At 43.2% G+C, this 24787-nt stretch overlaps 1 protein-coding gene across 1 annotated transcript in view; it reads right to left on the bottom strand.

Annotated features, from left to right (window-relative positions):
• LOC126190909 (synaptic vesicle glycoprotein 2B-like) overlaps positions 1 to 22472 on the bottom strand; it is a 249317-nt gene extending 226845 nt beyond the window's left edge. Inside the window, exon 1 of the mRNA XM_049931539.1 lies at positions 22434 to 22472. Coding sequence (XP_049787496.1) covers positions 22434 to 22467 — 34 coding nt within the window. The 5' untranslated portion in view covers positions 22468 to 22472. The remainder of the gene's footprint in view (positions 1 to 22433) is intronic.
• Between the last annotated feature and the right edge of the window lie 2315 nt (positions 22473 to 24787).

Genomic DNA, 24787 nt, shown 5'->3' with positions numbered 1-24787 from the left:
AAAACAAACAAAATTAATTACTTAACTTTACGTTTTCGAAGTGATGATTAAAATGTAATGACTATCGCTCGCAAAGCATTGTTATCCCCAAGACACCTCAATTTATTGGCACAGTTTTGTTCTGTGGGAATTATTAACAACCTCGAAATGTTTCAGGAAACAGCATATAATTCAAACACGTGAAGAATATAAATAGCATAGAATACACACAGCAGAACAGTGGGGAACTTCTGTGTTGTTACAGAGTCCGGTATGCATAATGCATTTCTCTAGTTCGAACACTATTAAAAACTTGTGTAAAACCGATTTTTAAATCATTTTCTTAAAGTAAAAACTCCTGACTACACTCTACAGTATTCTTTTTTCCTTCGCCCCTTGCCCGTGGGTATGGTTGCCCATGCTTGAAAACCTATTTTTCAATATGTTTTTTCTCTGCAGCACAGTACTGTCCTGTCAGGCACACAACTCGGTTGGATGGGCTACGGGATATAAAATTCAGAGGAAATTTCTGCCTGACATCAGAGAAACACATTAGATATACAGGGTTATTACAAATGATTGAAGCGATTTCACATCTCTACAATAACTTTATTATTTGAGATATTTTCACAATGCTTTGCACACACATACAAAAACTCAAAAAGTTTTTTTAGGCATCACAAATGTTCGATATGTGCCCCTTTAGTGATTCGGCAGACATCAAGCCGATAATCAAGTTCCTCCCACACTTGGCGCAGCATGTCCCCATCAATGAGTTCGAAAGCATCGTTGATGCGAGCTCGCAGTTCTGGCACGTTTCTTGGTACAGGAGGTTTAAACACTGAATCTTTCACATAACCCCACAGAAAGAAATCACATGGGGTTAAGTCGGGAGAGTGTGGAGGCCATGACATGAATTGCTGATCATGATCTCCATCACGACCGATCCATCGGTTTTCCAATCTCCTGTTTAAGAAATGCCGAACATCATGATGGAAGTGCAGTGGAGCACCATCCTGTTGAAAGATGAAGTCGGCGGTGTCGGTCTCCAGTTCTGGCATGAGCCAATTTTCCGCGGGCTACGCATGAAACTTGCCCGCACGCGTTCAACCGTTTCTTCGCTCACTGCAGGCTGACCCGTTGATTTCCCCCCACAGAGGCATCCAGAAGCTTTAAACTGCGCATACCATCGCCGAATGGAGTTAGCAGTTGGTGGATCTTTGTTGAACTTCGTCCTGAAGTGTTGTTGCACTGATATGACTGACTGATGTGAGTGCATTTCAAGCACGACATACGCTTTCTCGGCTCCTGTCGCCATTTTGTCTCACTGCGCTCTCGAGCGCTCTGGCGGCAGAAACGTGAAGTGCGGCTTCAGCTGAACAAAACTTTATGAGTTTTTCTACGTATGTGTAGTGTGCCGTGACCATATGTCAATGAATGGAGCTACGGTGAATTTATGAAATCGCTTCAATCATTTGTAATAGCCCTGTATAATAGAACCTCCCAGCTAGTTTACTCACAGACACTGAGTTACGAAACTCGTTTCTTGAAATCAGCGTTGCAAAACTACACTCATTCTCATAATTTAAGGATAATGCTGATACACGGTGAAACAATGCTCTGGTGGACGGTTTGCGGGTTTAAATCACCTCGGGGTATGACCTTGCGGTGCATTTTGCGATGGGGCGGTAAACAAGTGCGCTTGAAGCGTTCTCACGAACGTGCATACACAAATGTTCGTTAAAGAATGTTAGTGCAAATTTTGGCTGTCACATAAGTCTCAGGGGATGATTTTCACACTTGGTGCATTAGTACACTGTTCCACACCCGCGCATTAGTTGTAGTTTTTGAATTAATATCCATGAGTACATTATTATAGCAAAATCAGTTTTCCATGACAAGACCCGCGCATTAGTTGTAGTTTTCGAATTAATATCCATGAGTACATTATTATAGCAAAATCAGTTTTCCATGACAGTTCAATCACTATTTATTGGCGTTGTCCTTTTCTTTCACACAATTAAATTAGCACTTGTGAGACGGTTTACAGTTTTACTTTAACAATAATTGGCTCCGAGCCCCCAATAGCAGTAATGTAGGCTGCTATAAACGAAAATTACTCAATCAATTCGAACAGAACCACAAGTCCCACTGTCCTCTTTGTTCTAGCAGTTTTGGCGCGAAATCACAGATCGCCACATGTTCACTTACGCCGATGTATACCTTGTAATTCGCACTCACACAAATAACTGTATCACTTTCAGTTCACCAAATATATACATGCACACTTGCACTATTAAACAATACTCTTTGTCGAAATAAACTGGCGCGAAAAAAAATTCTTACTCAATCGACCACATGGGCCACCCAAAACGGGGGTTGCTCGCCACCACCGCTTTCCCGACTGCCGAACGACTGTCCAACGACTGCCGCTGGTCAAGATGGCTGCTCGATTATGTAGGCTCGGACGTCTACCCCCCTGGGTATGCAAGTACCAATCTCACTAGTTAAGGTTACAAATTTTGATACATATATCTCTCGACAGAAATAAGTACACCATCGGAACCGCGCTAAAAAGTACATATTAATTTCTAGGATTATTCTATCGCCCATAAATCAAGTTTTAGTTTTTGCAAAATTTCGCCACTTAGCGCAGATTTGTTTGTTTACATCTGTGCTACAAAGTTTTAACATAGAACTGCTTATAGCGCCGTTTTTAGACGTAATCTATAGCGATCTACACATTGCGCTGCTCAAAATATTCATATCTATAATAATTAATTAATTATGGGCGATAAATGTTAATAATAATTTGCAAACAATGAAAACTATTGCAAGTTAAGTGTGTAGTATAACTTAACTAGTTTAAAATACGTGTGATGCCACCCAAAATATTATATAGTGCCGTTCTTTACGTCATGAATTTCCTATAGAATTTTATAAACAATTTTCCATCAAACTTTGTTTATTGCTCTTTACGGGCTTAATTATTTATGAATCTTAACATATGACTACGGCACTCGATCCGCTATGACGAAACGTTTTTAATGAGTGCTCGCTCATCCCTGTAAGTTGTTATTTACTATTTTTATTAATCTTTCAGTATTCGTGATATTAACCGATTTTGAGGTTACTATAACTTTTGCGTCTCGTGACTTGAAATAAAGATCGATCTTTCAGAAGGTGCATATTGCTGACCACAATCCATTGCCGCATCGCTCTTCACCGTAAGTTACATAGTTTTCGCGTAATGCGCGAAAAACCAAACAATGCCCCAAGCTGCGGGCCACGTGGCCGCCCGGCGGCGGAGGCGTCCCACCGACCGTTGAAAATATCGCGTGGGCGCGCCACGCACTTAGCGAATCGCGCACCGTGTCGCGCGCTAGCTCTCCACAAAGCAATCCTTGCATACTAGACCTATTCATCTAGTAACAGGGCTTTGTACCATCACAATTTGACCTGCGGTCGTCGCACGGTGGTGCTGGCAGCACTCCACTTATGCAGAGGTGTGTTGGTGCATGTCAGAGTACAGTGTAGTGAGTAAGTGTGCAGACGTTTTCAGATGTGCTAATGGTGACTGCGTGTTGAAAATGGCTCAAAGAACACATATTGATGACGTTATGAGGGGTAGAATACTAGGGCGACTGGAGGCTGGTCAAACACAGCAGGTCGTAGCACAGGCGATCCGTGTGCCACAAAGTGTGATCTCAAGATTATGGCAACGATTCCAGCAGACAGGAAACGTGTCCAGTACGGGACGTCCACAGTGTACAACACCACAAGAAGACCGATACCTCACCGTCAGTGCCCGCAAACGGCCACGGAGTACTGCAGGTAGCCTTGCTCGGGACCTTACCGCAGCCACTGGAACAGTGGTCTCCAGACACACAGTCTACAGGCGACTCAACAGACATGGTTTATTCGTCCGGAGACCTGCAAGGTGCATTCCACTGACCCCTGGTCACAGGAGAGCCCGTAAATCCTGGTGTCAAGAACACAGTACATGTTCATTGGAACAGTGATCCCAGGTTATGTTCACGGACGAGTATTTTCATCTGGTGTGAACCAGGAACCAGATACCGACCCCCTAATGTCCTTGAAAGGGACCTGTATGGAGGTCGTGGTTTGATGGTGTGCGGTGGGATTACAATTGGTGCACATAACCCCCTGCATGTCTTTGACAGAGGAACTGTAACAAGTCAGGCGTATTGGGACATCATTATGCACCAGTATGTCTGCCTTTTCAGGGGTGCAGTGGGTCCCATCTTCCTCTTGAAAGATGATAATGCACGGCCTCACCAAGCTGCCATCGTGGAGGAGTACCTTGAAACAGAAGATATCAGGCGAATGGAGTGGCCTGCCTGTTCTCCATACCTAAACCTCATCGAGCACATCTGGGATGCTCTCGGTCAACATATCGCTGCACGTCTTCAAACCCCTAGGACACTTCATGGGCTCCGACAGGCACTGGTGCAAGAGTAGGAGGCTATACCTCAGCAGCTGCTCGACCACCTGATCCAGAGTATGACAACCCGTTGTGCGGCCTGTGTACGAGTGCATGGTGGTCATATCCCATATTGATGTCGGGGTACATGCGCAGGAAACAGTGGCGTTTTGTAGCACGTGTTTCGGGACGGTTTTCTCAACTTATCACCAATACCGTGGACTTACAGATCCGTGTAGTGTGTGTTCCCTATGTGCCTATGCTATTAGCGTCAGTTTAGTGTAGTGCCACGTTGTATGGCACCACATTCTGCAATTATCCTTAATTTATGAGCATGAGTGTAGTTTCCTAGATGGCTGTCTACACGGCAGCATCAGTATAAAGTTTGTTTTCGCCATTTTATCGGTCTCGACACGTTATTTTCGCCTTTTAAATGAAAATTATAGCAGTCACATTGGTTGTGGTGGAAGTCAGCCTCTTCTGCTCGAAATACACGCAAAAGAAAAATTACAAACGTGTTCGAAATTTGACTACCTGAAGACAAGACATGCACTATGAGGGGGGCCATTCGTGGTGGCAAGGGGGCCGCCCCTCCCCTCTTGCTTTAAAGGAAAGGAAAAAATATAGTGTAGTGAAGTGTTTTTCTTTCAAGAAAATGATTTAAAAGTGGTATTACGCAGGTTTTTAACAGATTTGTAACTGGGACACTTTATAGTTACTTGCAAGTCACCATTCGCCTTCTGAAATATTAAAAATACTTCCAGGTCTACCCCCCACCCCTGCAAACTCTCCCTGGTGAGGGCAGTTGCTCAGTGACAAAACCAGTGCATTGCTCCAGACGCTACTGCAGCCACTAACGTATGAGGTGCATTCAAGTTCTAAGGCCTCCGATTTTTTTTTTCTCCGGACTGGAAAGAGATAGAAACATGCGCATTGTTTTAAAATGAGGCCGCGTTCATTGTCAATACGTCCCAGAGATGGCAGCACCGTACGGCAGATGGAATTTTACCGCTAGCGGCGAGAATGAGAACTGTTTTAAATACTTAAAATTGCGACGTTTTCCTTACTTGAACCGCGTGCAATCATTCGTTTTCTGAATTTGCGTGGTGTGAAACCAATTGAAATTCATCGACAGCTGAAGGAGTTATGGATGTGTCGAAAGTGTGTTCGTGGGTGCGACAGTTTAATGAAGGCAGAACATCGTGTGACAACAAACGGAAACAACCTCGGGCTCGCACAAGCCGGTCTAATGACATGATCAAGAAAGTGGAGAGAATTGTTTTGAGGGATTGCCGAATGACTGTTGAACAGATCGCCTCCAGAGTTGGCATTTCTGTGGGTTCTGTGCACACAATCCTGCATGACGACCTGAAAATGCGAAAAGTGTCATCCAGGTGGGTGCCACGAATGCTGACGGACGACCACACGGCTGCCCGTGTGGCATGTTGCCAAGCAATGTTGACGCACAACGACAGCATGAATGGGACTTTCTTTTTGTCGGTTATGACAATGGGTGAGACGTGGATGCCATTTTTCAATCCAGAAACAAAGCGCCCGTCAGCTCAATGGAAGCACACAGATTCACCGCCACCAAAAAAATTTCGGGTAACCGCCAGTGCTGAAAAAATGATGGTGTCCATGTTCTGGGACAGCGAGGGCGTAATCCTTACCCATTACGTTCCAAAGGGCACTACGGTAACAGGTGCATCCTACGAAAATGTTTTGAAGAACAAATTCCTTCCTGCACTGCAACAAAAACGTCCGGTAAGGGCTGCACGTGTGCTGTTTCACCAAGACAATGCACCCGTACATCGAGTTAACGTTACGCAACAATTTCTTCGTGACAACAACTTTGAAGTGATTAATCATGCTCCCTACTCACCTGACCTGGCTCCTAGTGACTTTTGGCTTTTTCCAACAATGAAAGACACTCTCCGTGGCCGCACATTCACCAGCCGTGCTGCTATTGCCTCAGCGATTTTCCAGTGGTCAAAACAGACTCCTAAAGAAGCCTTCGCCGCTGCCATGGAATCATGGCGTCAGAGTTGTGAAAAATGTGTACGTCTGCAGGGCGATTACGTCGAGAAGTAACGCCAGTTTCATCGATTTCGGGTGAGTAGTTAATTAGAAAAAAAATCGGAGGCCTTAGAACTTGAATGCACCTCGTATAACGTCAGACCAATTCACAGAACTGAAAAGAGTTCAATATGCTGTAAGGAAAGAAGATACATGAATGCATGAATCGTTATCGTCGTAAGTGAAACTGGAGCACACATAACGTTCTTTTTGGCGAGTGGAGATTTTGTTTTCTATTGCCGTTAGTATCCATATCGCGCTCCAAAGTCCACTGTTGCCAAATTTGTTCCAGATGTATATGATGCAACTTACTGGAGTAAGTTACTTATTTGCAAGTTTCGGAGATCAAGATTTTTACTTCGTACATACTAAATTTTCTGTTTCCACAGCTAGCTCCACATCGTAATCGTCCGGATCACGGGGGCTCGGGTTCGATTTCCGGCCGGGTCGGGGATTTTCTCAGCGTGGGGACTGGATGTTTGTGTTGTTCTCATCATCTCATCGTCATCTGGGAAGTGGCGAGATTCCAACTGGAAAGATTAGGAACTTGTACGAGAGCTGATGACCTCGATGTTGAGCGCCCCACAAACCAACATCAAAATCGTAATCGTCGCGTAGAATACCCTTTCGCGAAGTTATGCTTTTAGTGAATAAAGTCCTATCGGCGTGGCTTAATACTGATCTAAGAGAATTTACAGAAGAAATGCAGGAAGGAAACTTCATTAATCTCAGATGCTTCTTACAGAATCTATTTTGGTCAGTAAATCCAAATCTGTCAATCCTTCGTTCTCCTGTCAAGGAGACTGGTGTTAAGTGCAGCACTGTGTCTCACTTTGTTCTTGTAATAATTATCAGTAGCCATAAGCACCAATGCACATCGGAAGTACCCAATTGTCTCATTTCCTCACTCCATGGCACGTTTATTGAAAGGCCAGAAGGCGTAAAAAACACACGCAACTCATAGTTTCGTATGGTGAATGTTGGAACGACCCGAAATTGAAGAATTTCGCGAACGACTTTTGCCACTGCGGGCTGCGCATGCGCAGTGCTTAACAGTACAGTTCCGTCTAAACAAAGTTTAAACGCGGATGTAATAGGATGTTACCGATTGTATTGGCCTTTCACGCCTCCCGGACCGACACAAAATTCAAGTTTCTTAATTGTTTGTCTCCGTAGCTGAGAAATGTTGGAATCCGGGTTGGAATCTTGCTCTGTAAACAGTGCGAAAGCACAAAACACTATAAAGATATTTCTAGGCTTTGTCATCAACGCGACACCAATGAAAGAAGTAGAAGTAACCTCCCTCACACTGAGCAAAGTCGTAGTCATACATATTTAAGAACCTTTAGAACAACGACAGTAACTGCCAGCAAAAGAAGTATAATAGATATTAACACAAGATGCTAACACAGTAATGGTAATTTGTTTGTCAACAGCCATGTTATGTACGTGTTTCTAAAAAAAAAAATGTTTCACATGTTTTAAGCTATGGCTGTGGACGTTGTAACGGAACATATTAAAGGCTTTACTGTACCGAAGTATGCGATACCCTCCAAATTCAACCAGTTTAACGAGTATTTATGATTATAGAAAAGTTATTGTGTATGTTAACAATGATTGCATAACATGTCTCCATAAACAGTCAACCCATTAAATTATACTGAGTAACTGACCCACACAAAAGTTTATATCACTTGAGCACTGATACAGCAAATGTCATGTAAAAACACTGAGTTCATCTTAAATAATTAATATGAAGTACGAAAAATAGGGGACAACTTAGGTATTTTGGATCTCCTTAAATAAAAATCACCCAGTGAAACCTATTTGTTCACTAGGAGCGTTTTCACTCAGTTTTCACGTAAGCAATTCTATTTTAGACGAAAACCAATGTAATTCTTAATAATTCATGTTATTTACTTATTTATGCAAATTAGAGAAGTCAGTTGACAAACTTCTAAAAAACGGCCTTTTTGTAACAAAGAATTATTCTGTCAAGTCAACAAATCTGTCTGTCATTTTAATAACATGTTAAATTATGTCACTCGATGCAAATTAATAACTTTTCTGCACAAATTATGATAACAGATGTACATGTGACTTGTAAACTATATCTCTTTTTAGTAGTTCTTTGACAATGTTATAAATGCAAGCAGCAAGAACGGTCGGGAGGCAGTCGGAATGTCACTTTGGTAAAGTGTGTTTTTGTGTTATTGTTTGAGGTGGATAAACAATGCAAAGAACATGTAAAGGAAGGACTACTTTGTGTTGTGTCATGGTCTTTGGTGGACAGTGGAATTAAGATGGCCACCAGAGTAATAAATATTTGAAGTTTACATATTTGTTGGTTTCGCTCGTTCTTTATCAACAAAAGCACATAAAAAACACGGGACCTCATGTTTTTAACCCTAAACAACCAGATTTAGAGCCAGCATCAGCATCGAGACACAGCAGCGATTCAGCAAGTAGCAGCGATTACCACAACACAATGCATTTTAATGGCGCCAACCTAACATCAAGTGCTAACAAGCTCCGTAAATGGGAGTGAAATAGTGCGATTATAGCAATTAGCAATATCTACGACTAGGCGACCATTACAACGTTTAGATTCCTGGAAAACAAGAAACAGAAAATAATAGAGCAGTGGAGATATCAATGTGGAGAAGACTCGCCAAGACATCCTGGACTGGAACAAATTTCAATATACAAGTTGTAAAAGAGATTAGAAATTACCACTATAGGTGGCGGAGACGGTAACAGACAGAGAAGGGTGGTCACATCCTCAGTGGATGGTGTATGACGATGGATATCACTATTGTGGTAACGAATAAGCTGAGTGTCAACTACTTGGAAAATGTGTCAATGGCCAGCGAAACACTTCCCAAACAAGTAAACCTTCACTTAATTTGATTCTGAGATGGTTTGTAAACGTACGTCACTGAAGTAAAGGGCAGCAAAAATACTTTGACAATGTCTGCTCTGTGTAATTATGTGAAACTCGCGCTACAATTACTAAACCCGTATTTTCCACCCCCTGTATAAATTCTTAAATAATGCAATGTTTACGGATGTCGAGGCGAGATGACAGTTTCCATTTGTTCGTACAATATGACGCAACAGCCTGGCTGGAGTCCAGGCCACGGCGCACACACACACAGACACACATTGTCACCAGCGACTCGACATACCTTCGGAATGCAGAACAGCTGGTCTGGTGCGGTGTGGATCCGACAAGTCGCTGGTATGAAACTTCCTGGCGGATTAAAACTGTGTGCCGAACCGAGACTCGAACTCGGGACCGTTCTTGGGTAGCTCAGCTGGTAGAGCACTTGCCCGCGGAAGGCAAAGGTCCCGAGTTCGAGTCTCGGTCCGGCACACAGTTTTAATCTGCCAGGAAGTTTCATATCAGCGCACACTCCGCTGCAGAGTGGAAATCTCATTCAAGTCGCTGGTTATCCGATAGCGTTCCAGATGTGTTCCATCAGGTTCGGATCAGGCGAATTTATAGTGCCCAATACAATCAACCTGAGGTCATTGTCATGCTCTTCGAGCCGACGGAGCACGGTTCCGGCATTTCGACATGAACAGTTTGTAACCTTCCCCCTCTATAGTCAGCTATACGAAAATGACTGTAATCTCGTGAGCCTAATTATATTAAAAAATAAAGGGAATCGTATCCGAAGTAGTAACTCATTACCGGGGAAAAGTGTTTAACTAGGTTTATTTTACAAGTGATATACTTCAATCCTTTCTTACGCAAATTTTAAATAATCATTCTACAAATATATGACAGCAAATCACACATGACGAAGACAGTGAAAAGTACCACGAAACTTCTAGTATCCCACAGCAATACAATGAAGTTATTTACAAAAACGGTGTCCAATACCGCCGGACAAACTCTGTTTTTTAACTGCTTGTTTATCATAACAGTAATTATTACATAACTAGTCTGAACAAATGTTTTAAGTGTGGTTACTAAATAGTTAACGTACGTAACCAATAGAAAACTTTGCGAAGTAGTAAAGAGAAACACTAGCTTTTGTCTTAATTTAGTAAACAAAATGTAATAATTTGATAACTTGGAAAGACGTGCAAATAATTTTTAGTGAATTCGTTAAACAGTGAAGTCTCGCTATTACAGTCAAAACTGCGTTACCTCAAATTAACGTTCACCTACGCAAGCTAATCTCATTAACTTGCCAAATAAAAGATACAGCATTTCACTCTTAAATAATTTGAAAATATTTGCATTAAATAAAACAAACAGGATTCAGTACGGTAGCAATGCTGGAGCACAGATCACCAAGCCCGTCAGAAAACACATCCGCAAAATAATTATGGTGTGCAAAATCTAAATAATTGTACTTAGTTATAATCTTTGCTTTATCAGTGTTCACTTTAATCTCCAGTTGAACACTTCCCAGTTAGTCGGGTTATTTTCAATATTCTAATCTGTCTGCTTTTGGTGTTTTATCAAGATTGTTTAGTTAAAAAGGACACACTGGTCTCGCGATTGGCAATAGTGGGATTCAAATCACCATCGGACTATCATAGTTCGGCTTTTCCTAACAAGCGACTGGGGTAAACTGCCTCTTCGAAAGGAATGTGGCTGATTTTCTTCATTATCCTAGTCAATTTCATGTTTTGGCTACCTTTCTAATGACATCTTAATCAATGGAAAGTTAAACCATAATCTTCTTTCCTTCAAATAAGTCTCCCACAAACCGCATCACACTCGCAAGTTGAATTCAGAATTTTATTGAGTAATTCGATGTGTGTGTGTGGGGGGGGGGGGGAGGGGGGGGGGGTCCCACACTCCGAGGAGCGTAGTGGACGGGGGGGGGGGGGGGGGGTCCCACACTCCGAGGAGCGTAGTGGACGATGCGGCAGACCCGCACCGCCGTACTAGGCAAGGTCCTAGCGTTTGCTATTGCCTTCCTCCATCCGTAATGAAGATGAAGCATTGTGATGAAGACTACGAGGCAGGGGGTCGATCGTTGTCGTGCTGCAAAATCACTTTATCGTGCCTCTCGCTGTATTGCGGCCATTAGTGCTCTGCTCAAACGCATTAATTGCGTTCAATAACGAGCACCTGTGATTGTTTCACTAGGTTTTAATACCTCGTAGTACACGACACCGAGCTGGTCCCACCAAATGCAGACCATGATCTTGGAGCCGTGAATATACCGTTGGGCCGTCGACGTGTAAACATGTCCGGGATATCCCCATAATTTTTTGCTTTGGGATTATCGTAATGAACCCATTTTTCGTCCCCGGTCATAGTTCGATGCAGAAATCCCTTCCGTTTTTGCCTCTGAAGCAACTGTTCACGAAAACACAAATGCCGTTCAACGTCTCTTAATTTCAGCTCACACCGGACCTAAGTTCCTTTTTTCTGAATCATGCCCATAGCCTTAAGACGTTTTGAAATGGTTTGCTGTGTCATTCCCACTAATCCTGCCAATTCTTCTTCAGTTTGAAGCGAGTCTTCACTCAGCAATGTCTCCAATTCTGAATCTTCGGAAACATTCTCTCTTCCACCACTATGCCGGTCTACGACGTTAAAATCACCGTTCTTGAAGCGTTGAAACCACTCACGACGAGACCTTATGTACTTGAGAGCACTCGATGAGACTCCGACGCTGTTTTCTTCATGTTGAAACAAAACAGTAACACCTCCCGCAAATGACGAAAATTAGGTTCGTAAACTGACATTTTCAATCAAGAGCAACTTTATGATGCAGGCACAAATCGACTAATTTTTGAATGAGGTTACGTTGACCGAGGTCCAAGCTAAGTGCCTGACGTCTGCGACCTGTTTCATTCGACCGCTACTTACCGTTGGCCGGCCTTTGTGACCGAGCGGTTCTAGGCGCTTCAGTCCGGGACTGCGCTTCTGCTACGGTAGCAGATTCGAATCATGCCTCGGGCATGGATGTGTGTGATGTCCTTAGGTTAGTTAGGTTTAAGTAGTTCTAAGTTCTAGGGGACTGATGACCTTATAAGTTAAGTCACATAGTGCTCAGAGCAATTTGAACATTTTTTTTTAATCCCTGACCCCGCCGGGAATCGAACCTGGGTCCCCGTGCGCGGGAAGCGAGAACGCTACCGGAAGACCACCAGCTGTGGACGAGTAATGCGATGTGATCTTAAAATTTGTCTAATAATTCGGTGAGTTTATGCAGTTTTTCGTTCAGGCAAGTTGACACTACAAATTACAGAGAAATAGACTGTTTCCGTCCTTACTATACTACAAATTAACAGACTAAACGAACTGTTTATGATAAACAAATGATTACCTGAAATAACCATTACAATATCTTTCACGAGTGCAATTACTTTCAGTTCACTAATGTCTTTGTTATTAGGAGCCGAAATGCATGCTTCGCAAATATACCTCTCACATTGCAACCGCTCAGCAGATGACACAACTGAACAAACTATTGTATAACATCTGGGAAATCAATATATAAAAGCTAAACACAAAACATGTGCACTTTGAAAAGCGCATAAAGTGAAACTTTCTTGAAACACAAATGGTTGCGAGTTTTCTGGAAACATGGAAGATTAAATACAACGGTAGATCGCGTAAGGACCTCGTAACTATTTGCTTGCAGACGAGTCACAAAAATTAAAGATAACAGCAAGAGTGCATGTTTATCCTTGCACGCCTCGTGCGTGACAACTTGTTTTTCTGTGGGAACCTGTTGTCAGGTGGGATTCTGAGTAACAGGTGTGAGGCAGAATTACTGCTAGTGATAAGAGGAAAAAAGTGAATATTAATAAACAGCCTGCAGTCAAAGGAGAGTAAATCAGTGTAGCGGTAGAAAAGTGGTGGTGTACTTCAGATGTAGAGAAGAGTTATTCTTTAAAACCTGAGAGATCAATACAAAGCTAGATTTATAGGAAATGCATCGAGAACATATTATCATCCGTGGATTTCCAAAACTGAAATTCCTGAATCATTTCCTGTTCTTTACTTTCTGTCTGAAATTGTTTTTATAGTATTTATTCCAAGGAGATATGTAACAACCAGTAAATCAAGTTAAATTAATCACAGTGGCTTGAAGTAACTTACGAACTTAAAAGAGTCCTGCAGCCTCGTTTTTGTCTGCACGTTCAGAGCCTGATCCTTCGAAGCAAAGAGTGTGACAATCTGTCATATCTTTTGGATATCCCGAATCAAAATGTGTTATAATGAGGAAACATTTCTAGGAATTTACGACAGAGAACGTCCCGTATCGTAACTGGTTTACACACTCCTCACTAACCAGTAGATTCGGCTGCGTACCCACAAACGTACGAGTTAATTGTGACCTTTATGCTCCGCCACACAGAAAAGCGTGAAAATTCAGTTTCATTTTGAAGACAGCCATAAAATTTAAATGATCCTGACTAACAGCAAGAGTACTCACAGGTGTGTCGTAAAATCTCAGAACTGTTCTTCCTTTCTCAGCGAAACTAATACGATATTCGTCTACCCCAGCTCAGACTCGAGCTAACTTCTTGCTGAAACGAATTCTGATTTTCCACAATCACGAGGCAGATAAATAAAAAATTCTAACATTTATCTTTCACATAGTATTTCAACGTGTAGTTTTACTATCATGTTTTATCACTCCACAATAGTATTGGTTGTTGACGGAAAACTGGATAATATCATGGTCTCGATCTAACACACCAGTTTTAGGCTTTTTGAATTCCTTTCGACGTGAGTTGCCCTCTGACTCGCGTTTTCAGGAATTCCGAACATATTTACACATCGTATAAGTCGACATCTTTTATTATTTTGCAGTTTTCATTTTAATACCTATTTTCATTCATAACCTGGCGAATATTTTTATTGTCTCACTCCTAATACTGCTCCACGAGCTCTTTAATATGACACTCCAATCGATGTCCCAGCTGAACGCGTTTCCATGTTGCACACATTTACAACTTCACACAAAGGTAATTCATAACAATCGCCTGCACTGGAACGATGACGTCAGAGGCAAAGAAAATACTGGGCGACAAACACGTACAGACATGATGTATCCACAGTGGATTGGACCATTGTTTACGTATTATTAGATTCGTAGTTATTAGCTTTTCATATCTGACGCTATTTTGTCACACAAGAAACTCGACCGCCAATTACCGTAACGAGCGCGTAGACGTTTTCGCGGCGAGAATGATGAAGAATGATAAGCAAGCGAGAGATGTACGTAATGTCGCATCGTCTCACCAATGTCACGTACGCGGAAGCAAATATTTACCGTTTCGTAAGATGCTCGTCACTCAACCATTTGATATGACAGCTAACAAGCACGTCACGATGGAATTAGAAATGAAGTACGACAGACTAATAAAATTGGCTCCCAGTTTCCTGGGAGAAATGAGTAATTCTAAAATTTGGTGGGCTCACATACGAACAACTCATTGCAACAGCTGCATTGTCAAGCTTGACTATTGTCTCAAGGCCGTGTTAGATATACGCAAAAACTAGAATTTCAAGGTGTTTCCATCTCGAAACCCAAAAGAAATCGAATGTGCTTCAGGGATCGGGAATTTCATCTAGTACAGAAGTCTGCGTCCTTTTTTTCTTAATTTAGTCATCGACGCCTATTCCTAGCACTTTTTTCGTAGTAGTAGACTGCCAGAGATGAAAGAAATTTTGAGTGGCGGATAAAAGTCCTAGGATCGACGACAGACTGTACCTCAGACCTTTGTATCCGAAGTCTGGCTGATGGCCACTTTCTTCCCTACATTTTATTCAATAAATTGTCCGCCCCCGGTAGCTGAATCGTCAGCGTGACGGATTGCCAATCCTCTGAGCCCGGGTTCGATTCCCGGCTGGGTCGGGCAATTTTCTCCGCTCAGGGACTGGGTGTTGTGCTGTCATCATCATCATCCTCATCGACTGCCGAAGTGGCGTCAAATTGAAAGAACGACACCCGGCGAACGGCCTGCCAGACGGGGGGCCCTAGCCATACGATTAAATAAATAAATTAAATAAATAATACTTGTTACACGCTCATATCACGGTAACAGGAACAAAATCCTTTCATAGATTTTGTAAACTGTAAAACACTTATATTTTATAATGCAGTCTTCTTTTGAAAACAAATTTGTTTGCCCTGATCGCTACGTAAACACAATTATTACTGGATTACTTGTTTCCGCAACACGTATTGCCATCCTCAGATCCATAAAATCAGGCGGTCGTAGCTAAATCACACAGTATTTACACCACTCTTGTCACCTGAGGACTATACAATATGCACAAAAGGATCGAGGCATTTATGCATGTTTTACAGTCCTCATGTGACAGTATGGTTTAGCACTGTTTGATGTAGCTACCGCTGTCCGATTTTATGGATCTGAGGATGGCAATACATGTTGCCGAAACAAGTAATCCAGTGATTACGTTTACATAGCGATCTTGGCCAATAAATTGGTTTCCAAAAGAACACTACAACACCAAATTACTGATCGCATCCTGTGCTGACTAATTATGTCAGGTAACGGTAATTTACATTTTAGTCTTCAGTACACATATTCTGTAAGAAACATAATCCATTACTGACTGAGCTATTTGGTGGCTGGTTTATGTGCAACGCCTTAAAATGTACGTGAAAGTTTCAGTTTCCGTTACTAAAACAAATACACTCCTGGAAATTGAAATAAGAACACCGTGAATTCATTGTCCCAGGAAGGGCACACTTTATTGACACATTCCTGGGGTCAGATACATCACATGATCACACTGACAGAACCACAGGCACATAGACACAGGCAACAGAGCATGCACAATGTCGGCACTAGTACAGTGTATATCCACCTTTCGCAGCAATGCAGGCTGCTATTCTCCCATGGAGACGATCGTAGAGATGCTGGATGTAGTCCTGTGGAACGGCTTGCCATGCCATTTCCACCTGGCGCCTCAGTTGGACCAGCGTTCGTGCTGGACGTGCAGACCGCGTGAGACGACGCTTCATCCAGTCCCAAACATGCTCAATGGGGGACAGATCCGGAGATCTTGCTGGCCAGGGTAGTTGACTTACACCTTCTAGAGCACGTTGGGTGGCACGAGATACATGCGGACGTGCATTGTCCTGTTGGAACAGCAAGTTCCCTTGCCGGTCTAGGAATGGTAGAACGATGGGTTCGATGACGGTTTGGATGTACCGTGCACTATTCAGTGTCCCCTCGACGATCACCAGTGGTGTACGGCCAGTGTAGGAGATCGCTCCCCACACCATGATGCCGGGTGTTGGGCCTGTGTGCCTCGGTCGTATGCAGTCCTGATTGTGGCGCTCACCTGCACGGCGCCAAACACGCATACGACCATCATTGGCACCAAGGCAGAAGCGACTCTCATCGCTGAAGACGACACGTCTCCATTCGTCCCTCCATTCACGCCTGTCGCGACACCACTGGAGGCGGGCTGCACGATGTTGGGGCGTGAGCGGAAGACGGCCTAACGGTGTGCGGGACCGTAGCCCAGCTTCATAGAGACGGTTGCGAATGGTCCTCGCCGATACCCCAGGAGCAACAGTGTCCCTAATTTGCTGGGAAGTGGCGGTGCGGTCCCCTACGGCACTGCGTAGGATCCTACGGTCTTGGCGTGCATCCGTGCGTAGCTGCGGTCCGGTCACAGGTCGACGGGCACGTGCGCCTTCCGCCGACCACTGGCGACAACATCGATGTACTGTGGAGACCTCACGCCCCACGCGTTGAGCAATTCGGCGGTACGTCCACCCGGCCTCCCGCATGCCCACTATACGCCCTCGCTCAAAGTCCGTCAACTGCACATACGGTTCACGTCCACGCTGTCGCGGCTACCAGTGTTAAAGACTGCGATGGAGCTCCGTATGCCACGGCAAACTGGCTGACACTGACGGCGGCGGTGCACAAATGCTGCGCAGCTAGCGCCATTCGACGGCCAACACCGCGGTTCCTGGTGTGTCCGCTGTGCCGTGCGTGTGATCATTGCTTGTACAGCCCTCTCGCAGTGTCCGGAGCAAGTATGGTGGGTCTGACACACCGGTGTCAATGTGTTCTTTTTTCCATTTCCAGGAGTGTAGTTTGCTACGAAGGTGTAATTCCATTCCACAGCAAGGGATGATTCTTTGTTAAATTGCTGGGCTGTTGCAGTTTTACATTCTATTTGACAGTCTGAGCCACCGAACCGCATTACCTCTTACAAATACCCATTTACAAAGTCACTACTACTGTTAATGTTTCACCAGCAGTTCCTCGAATCATTATCAGACACTCTTGGAGTTGTTTTATACAATAGTTTAGGATAAACTTCTATTTTCATCAGCTTGTTTACGTGGCAGTGGAGTGTCACTTGTCAGCGGAGTACACGAGTCACCATAATCGCTGAGGAGAGAGTCGAACTCAACCCCGACTGCCAAGAGAAGTGCGCCACGTCGAACGGCTAAAACTGAGTCAAAGTAATTCAAAATATGGAGATTCGTCTGTTCTACCACGAAAAAAGGTCATTTATCTGTGAAACTCTGCATCTGTTTACAATCATTGTTTGAAGGATATGGAATCTAAGCACAGCGAAAGCACATGTAGCTAAAGATTCAGATCCGTGTGTAACAGACGGTTACGACCAACAGACTTGTAGGAGTCGTAAATGAGGTGTTGTTTTACAAGACGTTATCTTTGTAACAATATATCTTTCGAACAGTCCATTGCCGATTCATGGTTTCCAACGGGCACAATATTCCGGCGGTCAGGTGTGTCGCCATCGTGAGGTGCGCTTCCTCAGCGCGTTGACAATGGCGACATGTCTGATCCCCGAAAGATTTTGCCCGTTGGACTCTACGAACCGGCAGTACGTCCTTGCCGTACACACAGTCACATTTCCCAAAACAGAATCTGTTGTGTTGTTACGTTCTTCTTCTAAAAAGGTGGAAATATAAAGATGGAACGGATGGAGCAGATGAAAGCGATTAAACACATCTACAAAACTACTACTGGCTTAAAATGTCAACTGGCTCAGCAGGAATGCAAGAGTCTGCAAGTGTAAATGACCAAGGGAAAGATGGATGCCGCCTATAGAAAAATTAAAGAGAGCTTTGGAGCAAAGAGGAGCAGCTCTATGAATATCAAGAGCTCAAATGGCAAGCCTATACTAAACAGAGAAAATGGAAGGAATATAGAGAAGAGCGATTTATTAAAAGTGAAATAGATGTCGCCGAGTCTCCAACTGAGAGGAAATGTGGCCCCTGCGGTAGACGACATTCCCGCAGAATTACTGAGATACTGACAAAATTATTCAACCCGATGTGCAATATGTTTGAGAAAGGTGAAATAATCTCAGAGCTCAAGGAGAATGTATTAACGCCAATTCTAAATAAGGAAGATGCTGAATATTACAGAATGATCAGCTTACTATGTCATGCTTGTAAACTACTGACACGATTTATTTACAGAAGAATGAATAAACAATTGCAGATTTAGAGAAAGCTTTTGACGATGTTGAATGGACTACACTCTTTGAAATTCTGAAAATAACAGAGAAAAATGTACAAGGAACCAAAGGTCATGTCGGAGGACGTGACAGGGAAGCAATGGTTGAGAAGGGAGTGAGGCAGGGTTGTGCGCCCCACTGTTATTCTATCTCTACAACGAGCATGCAGTAAAGGAAACCAAACAGAAATCTGGAAAGGAAATTACAGTTCAGAGACGAGAAAAGACCGGAAGGCTCGTCGAACCGAATAGATAGTGTCTTAAAAAGATATTGTGGGATGATCATCAACAGAAACAAAAAAAGCTAATGGAGTGTAGCGGGATTAAATGGGGCGATAATGAAGTGATTAGGCAATAGGGCACTAAAACTAGTAGACAAGCTTTGCTGCTTGGGCAGGAAAAAATTGACGGTGGTCGAAGTAGCGAGGATGTAAAATGCATACTGACAATAGAACAGAAAGCGTTTCTGAAAAGGGGGAATTCCTTAATATTTAATATAAATGTAAATGTTAGGCTGTCTTTTTTGAAGATGGTTGTCTGGAGACTAGCCTTGTACGGAAGTGGAACGCGAACAATAAGCAGTTCAGATAAGAAGAGAGTAGAAGCTTCCGAAATGTGGTGCTACAGAAGAATACTGAAGATTACGCGGGTCGATCACGTAACTAATGACATACCGTATCGAATTCAGAAAAAAAGAAATTTATTTCACTATTTGACTAAAAGAAGGGATCATGTCTGACATCCTGAGACAGTAAGAAATCCTCAGTTTGGCAATGGAAGGAAGTGGTGGGGAGGGGGTTGGAGGGGAGGGGGAGCTGCTGGGTCAGACCAAGGGACGAATATGTTGAGCAGGTTCAGACGGATGTAGGCTGGAGTACGTACGAAGTGGTGAAGAGACTTGCACAGAACAGACTGCCATAGACTTTATTTAATCGGTATTCAGACGTAAGACCGTAACAACAACAACAACAAGCACTGCATGTTCATACATTGTTTCGCGCAAATGTTTAGCTGCTTGCAAAATAGTAGCTTATTTATGATTATTGCGAAGTTGCGTATCATAATCGCCTGTTAGACGGCATTTTGTGCTTCTCCAGTCTTCGGATCCGTTGACCTCAAACATCGATTGTACACGGACGCGTAATTCTACAGCTGAAATGACCTTGGTAAGTGGTAGAACATACGCATCTCCATGTTTTGATATCATTTTTTTCCGTTTCAGTAGTTCGAGATGGGCCGGCCGGCAGAACGTGAGAATTTACAGTTGCTTTAGACATCGACATAAGAACATCAAATCGACAAAGCTGTTACGCTCGTCCGCGAATACGTGTATGGTTTTTTTCTTTCTTTCGGTTTTCGGAAAAGGACGATTGGCCCTTTTCTAGTAGAATGTTCTTTCCTGCAGAGCATTTGAAGTACTAACGAGTGACATGACGCAGCGGTAGGAAACATTCGCGAGAACATTATTCAGGTTTTCATCAGGCCCTCCAGATTAGGATTTCCCCGCGGTTTTCCAAATTCGCTTAAAGCAAATACCCGGGCGGTTCCTCTGAAAAGGCCACGGCCGGTTTCTCTTCCTACGTTTCGCTAATCAAAGCTGGTGATTCGTTCGTACTGACCCTGTCGTCAAGGCGACATTAAACTTTAACCTGTCTGCCTTTCGATTTGCAGCAATGCTCTTGCCGTGGTGAGACCATACGGCACTATTTGCCGCAGCGAGCGACTGCCAGAGCTGGGGAACGATTTGTCGCGCGCTCAGTTGCTGCGGTCATCGCATGCTCGGCGACCGCCGCTTCGTATATCCGTCGCCGACACGTGTATGGATCGCGGGTATACTCTTTCGACGAGAGTGTACTCCTCATTTAAATAACCACAGCGCGTTTCATTTAGTGAGCCAAAACTCTGTCGTACGAATACCGAAATACTGACTCTCGTTCAGGCGTTTCACATATTTCCAACGTTTCATCAGGTTCATTTCAGAGCGTACTGTGTCCAATGTTGTCTTTAGTTCGGAAAATTGTTTGCTACATATTTTCACGACAGTGTGTTCCGTGCAACTATGTACATCTCTGCACTCACTTCCTTCCGCTTCGGGATGTGTCCTATCCCTCCCTTCAGTCAAGTTGTGCTACAAATTTCTTTTAGTCCCATTTCGATTCATCAGCTCTTCATTAGTTACCCGTACTACCCATTAACCTTCAACGTTCTTTTGTAGCATCGCATTTCAAATGTTCCCATTCTCTTATCTGTACTATTTGTCGCCCACGTTTCAGTTTCTGTTATGTTTACATCCGAACCATTAATTTCAGAAACGGGTTACTAACTAGTAAATTTACATTCCATCTGAAAATATATTTCTTTTCAGAAACGATTTTCTTATTATTGCCAGCCTGTACTTTATATCCCCTTTACTTTGGCCATTGTCGATTGTTTTGCTGCTCATATGGCAAAACACCTCTACTGCTTTTAGTGTTTAAAAAAAATGGCTCTGAGCACTATGGGACTTAACTTCTGAGGTCAACAGTCCCCTAGAACTTAGAACTACGTAAACCTAACTAACCTAAGGACATCACACACATCCATTCCCGAGGCAGGATTCGAACTTGCGACCGTAGCGGCCGCGTGGTTCCAGACTATAGCGCCTAGAACCGCTCGGCCACCCCGGCCGGCTTAGTGTTTCATTTCCTACTCTAATCCCCTCAGTATCGCCTTGTTTAATTCTACTACATACTATTACCCTGTTTCCATTTCGCTGATGTTCACCTTACAACCTCTTTTGGAGAGACTATCCGTTCCTTTCAAATTATTTTCCAACTCGTTCGTCGTTTAAGACGGAATTACGCTGTCATCAACAAATCTTAAGGATTTTATTTGGTCGCTCTGAACTTGAATATCCTTTATTGCACCCGTAGTATACAGGCTGAATAAAATTGTGGATAGGTTACATCCCTGTCTTTCTCCCTTCTCAACTAGTTTCTCGTTTCAATGTCTTTTGACTCTTGTAGTTGCACTCTAATTTCTGTAAAAGTCGTAGATAATCTTTCGGTAGCTGTATTTTATCACTGATACCTTCAGAATTTTAAAGACTTCATTCCACTCAAAATTATCAAAGCCATTGTGTAAAGAACAGTCAGAATATGATACAGGTCCACGCCGTAGCATTGTTTGCATATTACAGACGCGTTAGTCGTGCAATGATCGCCATGCAAGTTAAGAAAGGCTAAGAACTATAGGAATCTTTTACTCGTTTCATTTATAGAAAAAAACTTTTTGATTAAAGTTAAGTATTTATTACGAAGCCGAGACAAACATTTTCTAAAAATGCAGTTAACGACCTTGTAAGGTAGGAGAAATTCTCCTTTGAAAATAATGGAGAAAATCATGAAAGAAAGGTACGAGCAAGTTATCCCCGAGTGGACACTTGAAATGCACCAGCTGCCCTTCGCACGCGTGTGCCTACCTTCAGAGTCTGGAGTAGCCTTGGTGTTCTTCATGGCTTTCAGCGTGCTACTGCCTCAGGAGCAGATGATGCGACAGTATAAGGAGCAAAACTTATCAGCTGAAGCACTCGGCCATAATTCACAGCGATGTGGAGCCCTGCCACGTATCACAAAGCACTATTTGTGCAGTTGTATGTCCTCAGACGACACAAATATGTGCGTCACCAGTAGTCTAAAAGTTGGCTTTCCGCTGCAGTTACTTCACTATCGTCACCTCTCAGCTGTTCCGTTTGTACATGGACGCCGCCAGGATTTTGTAAATATTATTTGGCAGTATCTTCACTCTTTTTCCCAAACGAATTAAAATACAGTCTTCGACGGTTATAAATTCCTCTACGATATACAACGTACGTTGTCGGTTACCTCACGTTTATTTAAGAATACATTAGAGCTGTTACGGTAGGGTTGACTGTTCCAAGGATATCACGAATAAAACAATAGAAGTTTGTTCTTGTAGTAAAACTTGAAGACATGATATATCGCCGTTCCACAAGTGAACTATCTTTATGCCCTGATACATAATGCAAAATGATGATCGCTAGCAGCCTTACAATGTAAATATCACTAAAGCACCCATATTGTCCAAATCTTCCGCAAAACAACATTAAAATTAAACAGAGTCTGCTCGAGAAACAAATAACTATTCCTCAAATCAAGGTAAGTAATACTACAAAAGTAGCGAAAAAACGTAGGGGTTTTCAGGCTAGGCGGTAGTTTGAGATACTCCCATGAACACTTGCCAGTCGATACGCATATAGGGAAATCAGAGCGCGTTCAGAGTAAAGACAGTTCGACTGTAAAAATTTTATCAGTAAATTGTCAAAGTATTCGTAACAAAGTTCCCGAATTTACTGCTCTCCAGGAAAGTTCTCAACCTCAGGCTATTCTTGGGACCGAGAGCTGGCTAAAATCCGAAGTAAAATGTTCTGAGATATTTAGCGAGTCTTGGAATGTTTATGGAGAAGACACAGTAGACGCCGTTGGAGGGGAAGTGTTAAGTGCAATCGACAAAAATACTGTCTCTACTGAGGTTGAAATTGAGTATGACAGTGAAGTTATCTGGATGTACATAACAGGTGTAGTTGAAAACAGATTACTTGTTGGATTTTTTACCGACCACCCGACTCCGCTGTGACAGTTGTAGAGTCATTCAAAGAAAGTTTATTCATGCAATACTAGTCGGTTGTGACTTTAACCCACCGAGTACAGACTGGGACGTGTATGGATTCATTGCTGGGCGTACAGACAGACAGTCTTGTGAAGTACCTTTGGACACGTTTTCCGAAAACTGTCTTGAACAGCTACTTCGGCAGCCCACACCCAATGGAAGTATCTTGGGCCATGTAGCTACAAACAGGCCAGACGTCATCGATGACATCAGTATAGACAGGGATTAGTGATCATGCTTTCATCATAGAGACTATGGTTACGAAAGTTAATAAAGCAGTCAAGGGGGCTAGGAGAGTGTTTCTGCTAGAAAGAGCAGATGAACAGTTGTTAGCATCTCACTTACACAATGAACTGCAGTCATTTAGTTGCAGTAAGATGGGCGTACGTCCGCAGCTCGTGGTCGTGCGGTAGCGTTCTCGCTTCCCACGCCCGGGTTCCCGGGTTCGATTCCCGGCGGGGTCAGGGATTTTCTCTGCCTCGTGATGATTGGGTGTTGTGTGATGTCCTTAGGTTAGTTAGGTTTAAGTAGTTCTAAGTTCTAGGGGACTGATGACCATAGATGTTAAGTCCCATAGTGCTCAGAGCCATTTGAACCATTTGAGCCAAGATGGGCGTTGAGGAATTACGGGCAAAGTTTAAACAGACTGTAAATCGTGATCTGGACAAGTATGTGCCTATTAAGTAGATTAATGACGGAAAAGACCCACCGTGGTTTAATAACGAAGTTCGGGAAACGCTAAGGTAGCAAAGGCTGTTGCACTCTTTGTTCAAAAGAGGACGCGCAAATGACGACGAGCAAAGATTAATGGAGATCTGTGCCTCTGTGAAAAGACTATCGTCATATCTTGGCTAAAGATCTGAGGGGAGAAGCCGAAAAGATTTTGGTCGAATGTTTCTCTAAGTGGATTCAAGGCCTCCAGCCAGTCCCTCGTTGACCAATCTGGTTTGGCAGTAGAAGATAGCAAAAGGAAGATCGAAGTTTTAAATTCCACGTTTAAGAAATCGTTCACGGAGGAGAATCGTACAAACGCACCATCGTTTGACCATCACACAGAGATCCATATGTATGACACAGTAATAAGCAGCCCTGGCGTAGAGAAAGAACTGAAAGATTTGAAAATAAATAAGTCGTCAGGTCCGGGTG

This window comes from Schistocerca cancellata, chromosome 6 (assembly GCF_023864275.1).
Source record: "Schistocerca cancellata isolate TAMUIC-IGC-003103 chromosome 6, iqSchCanc2.1, whole genome shotgun sequence".
NCBI lineage: Eukaryota > Metazoa > Arthropoda > Insecta > Orthoptera > Acrididae > Schistocerca > Schistocerca cancellata.
Note: the sequence above shows the minus strand (reverse complement) of the source record. Positions and strands in the feature narration are given on the sequence as shown.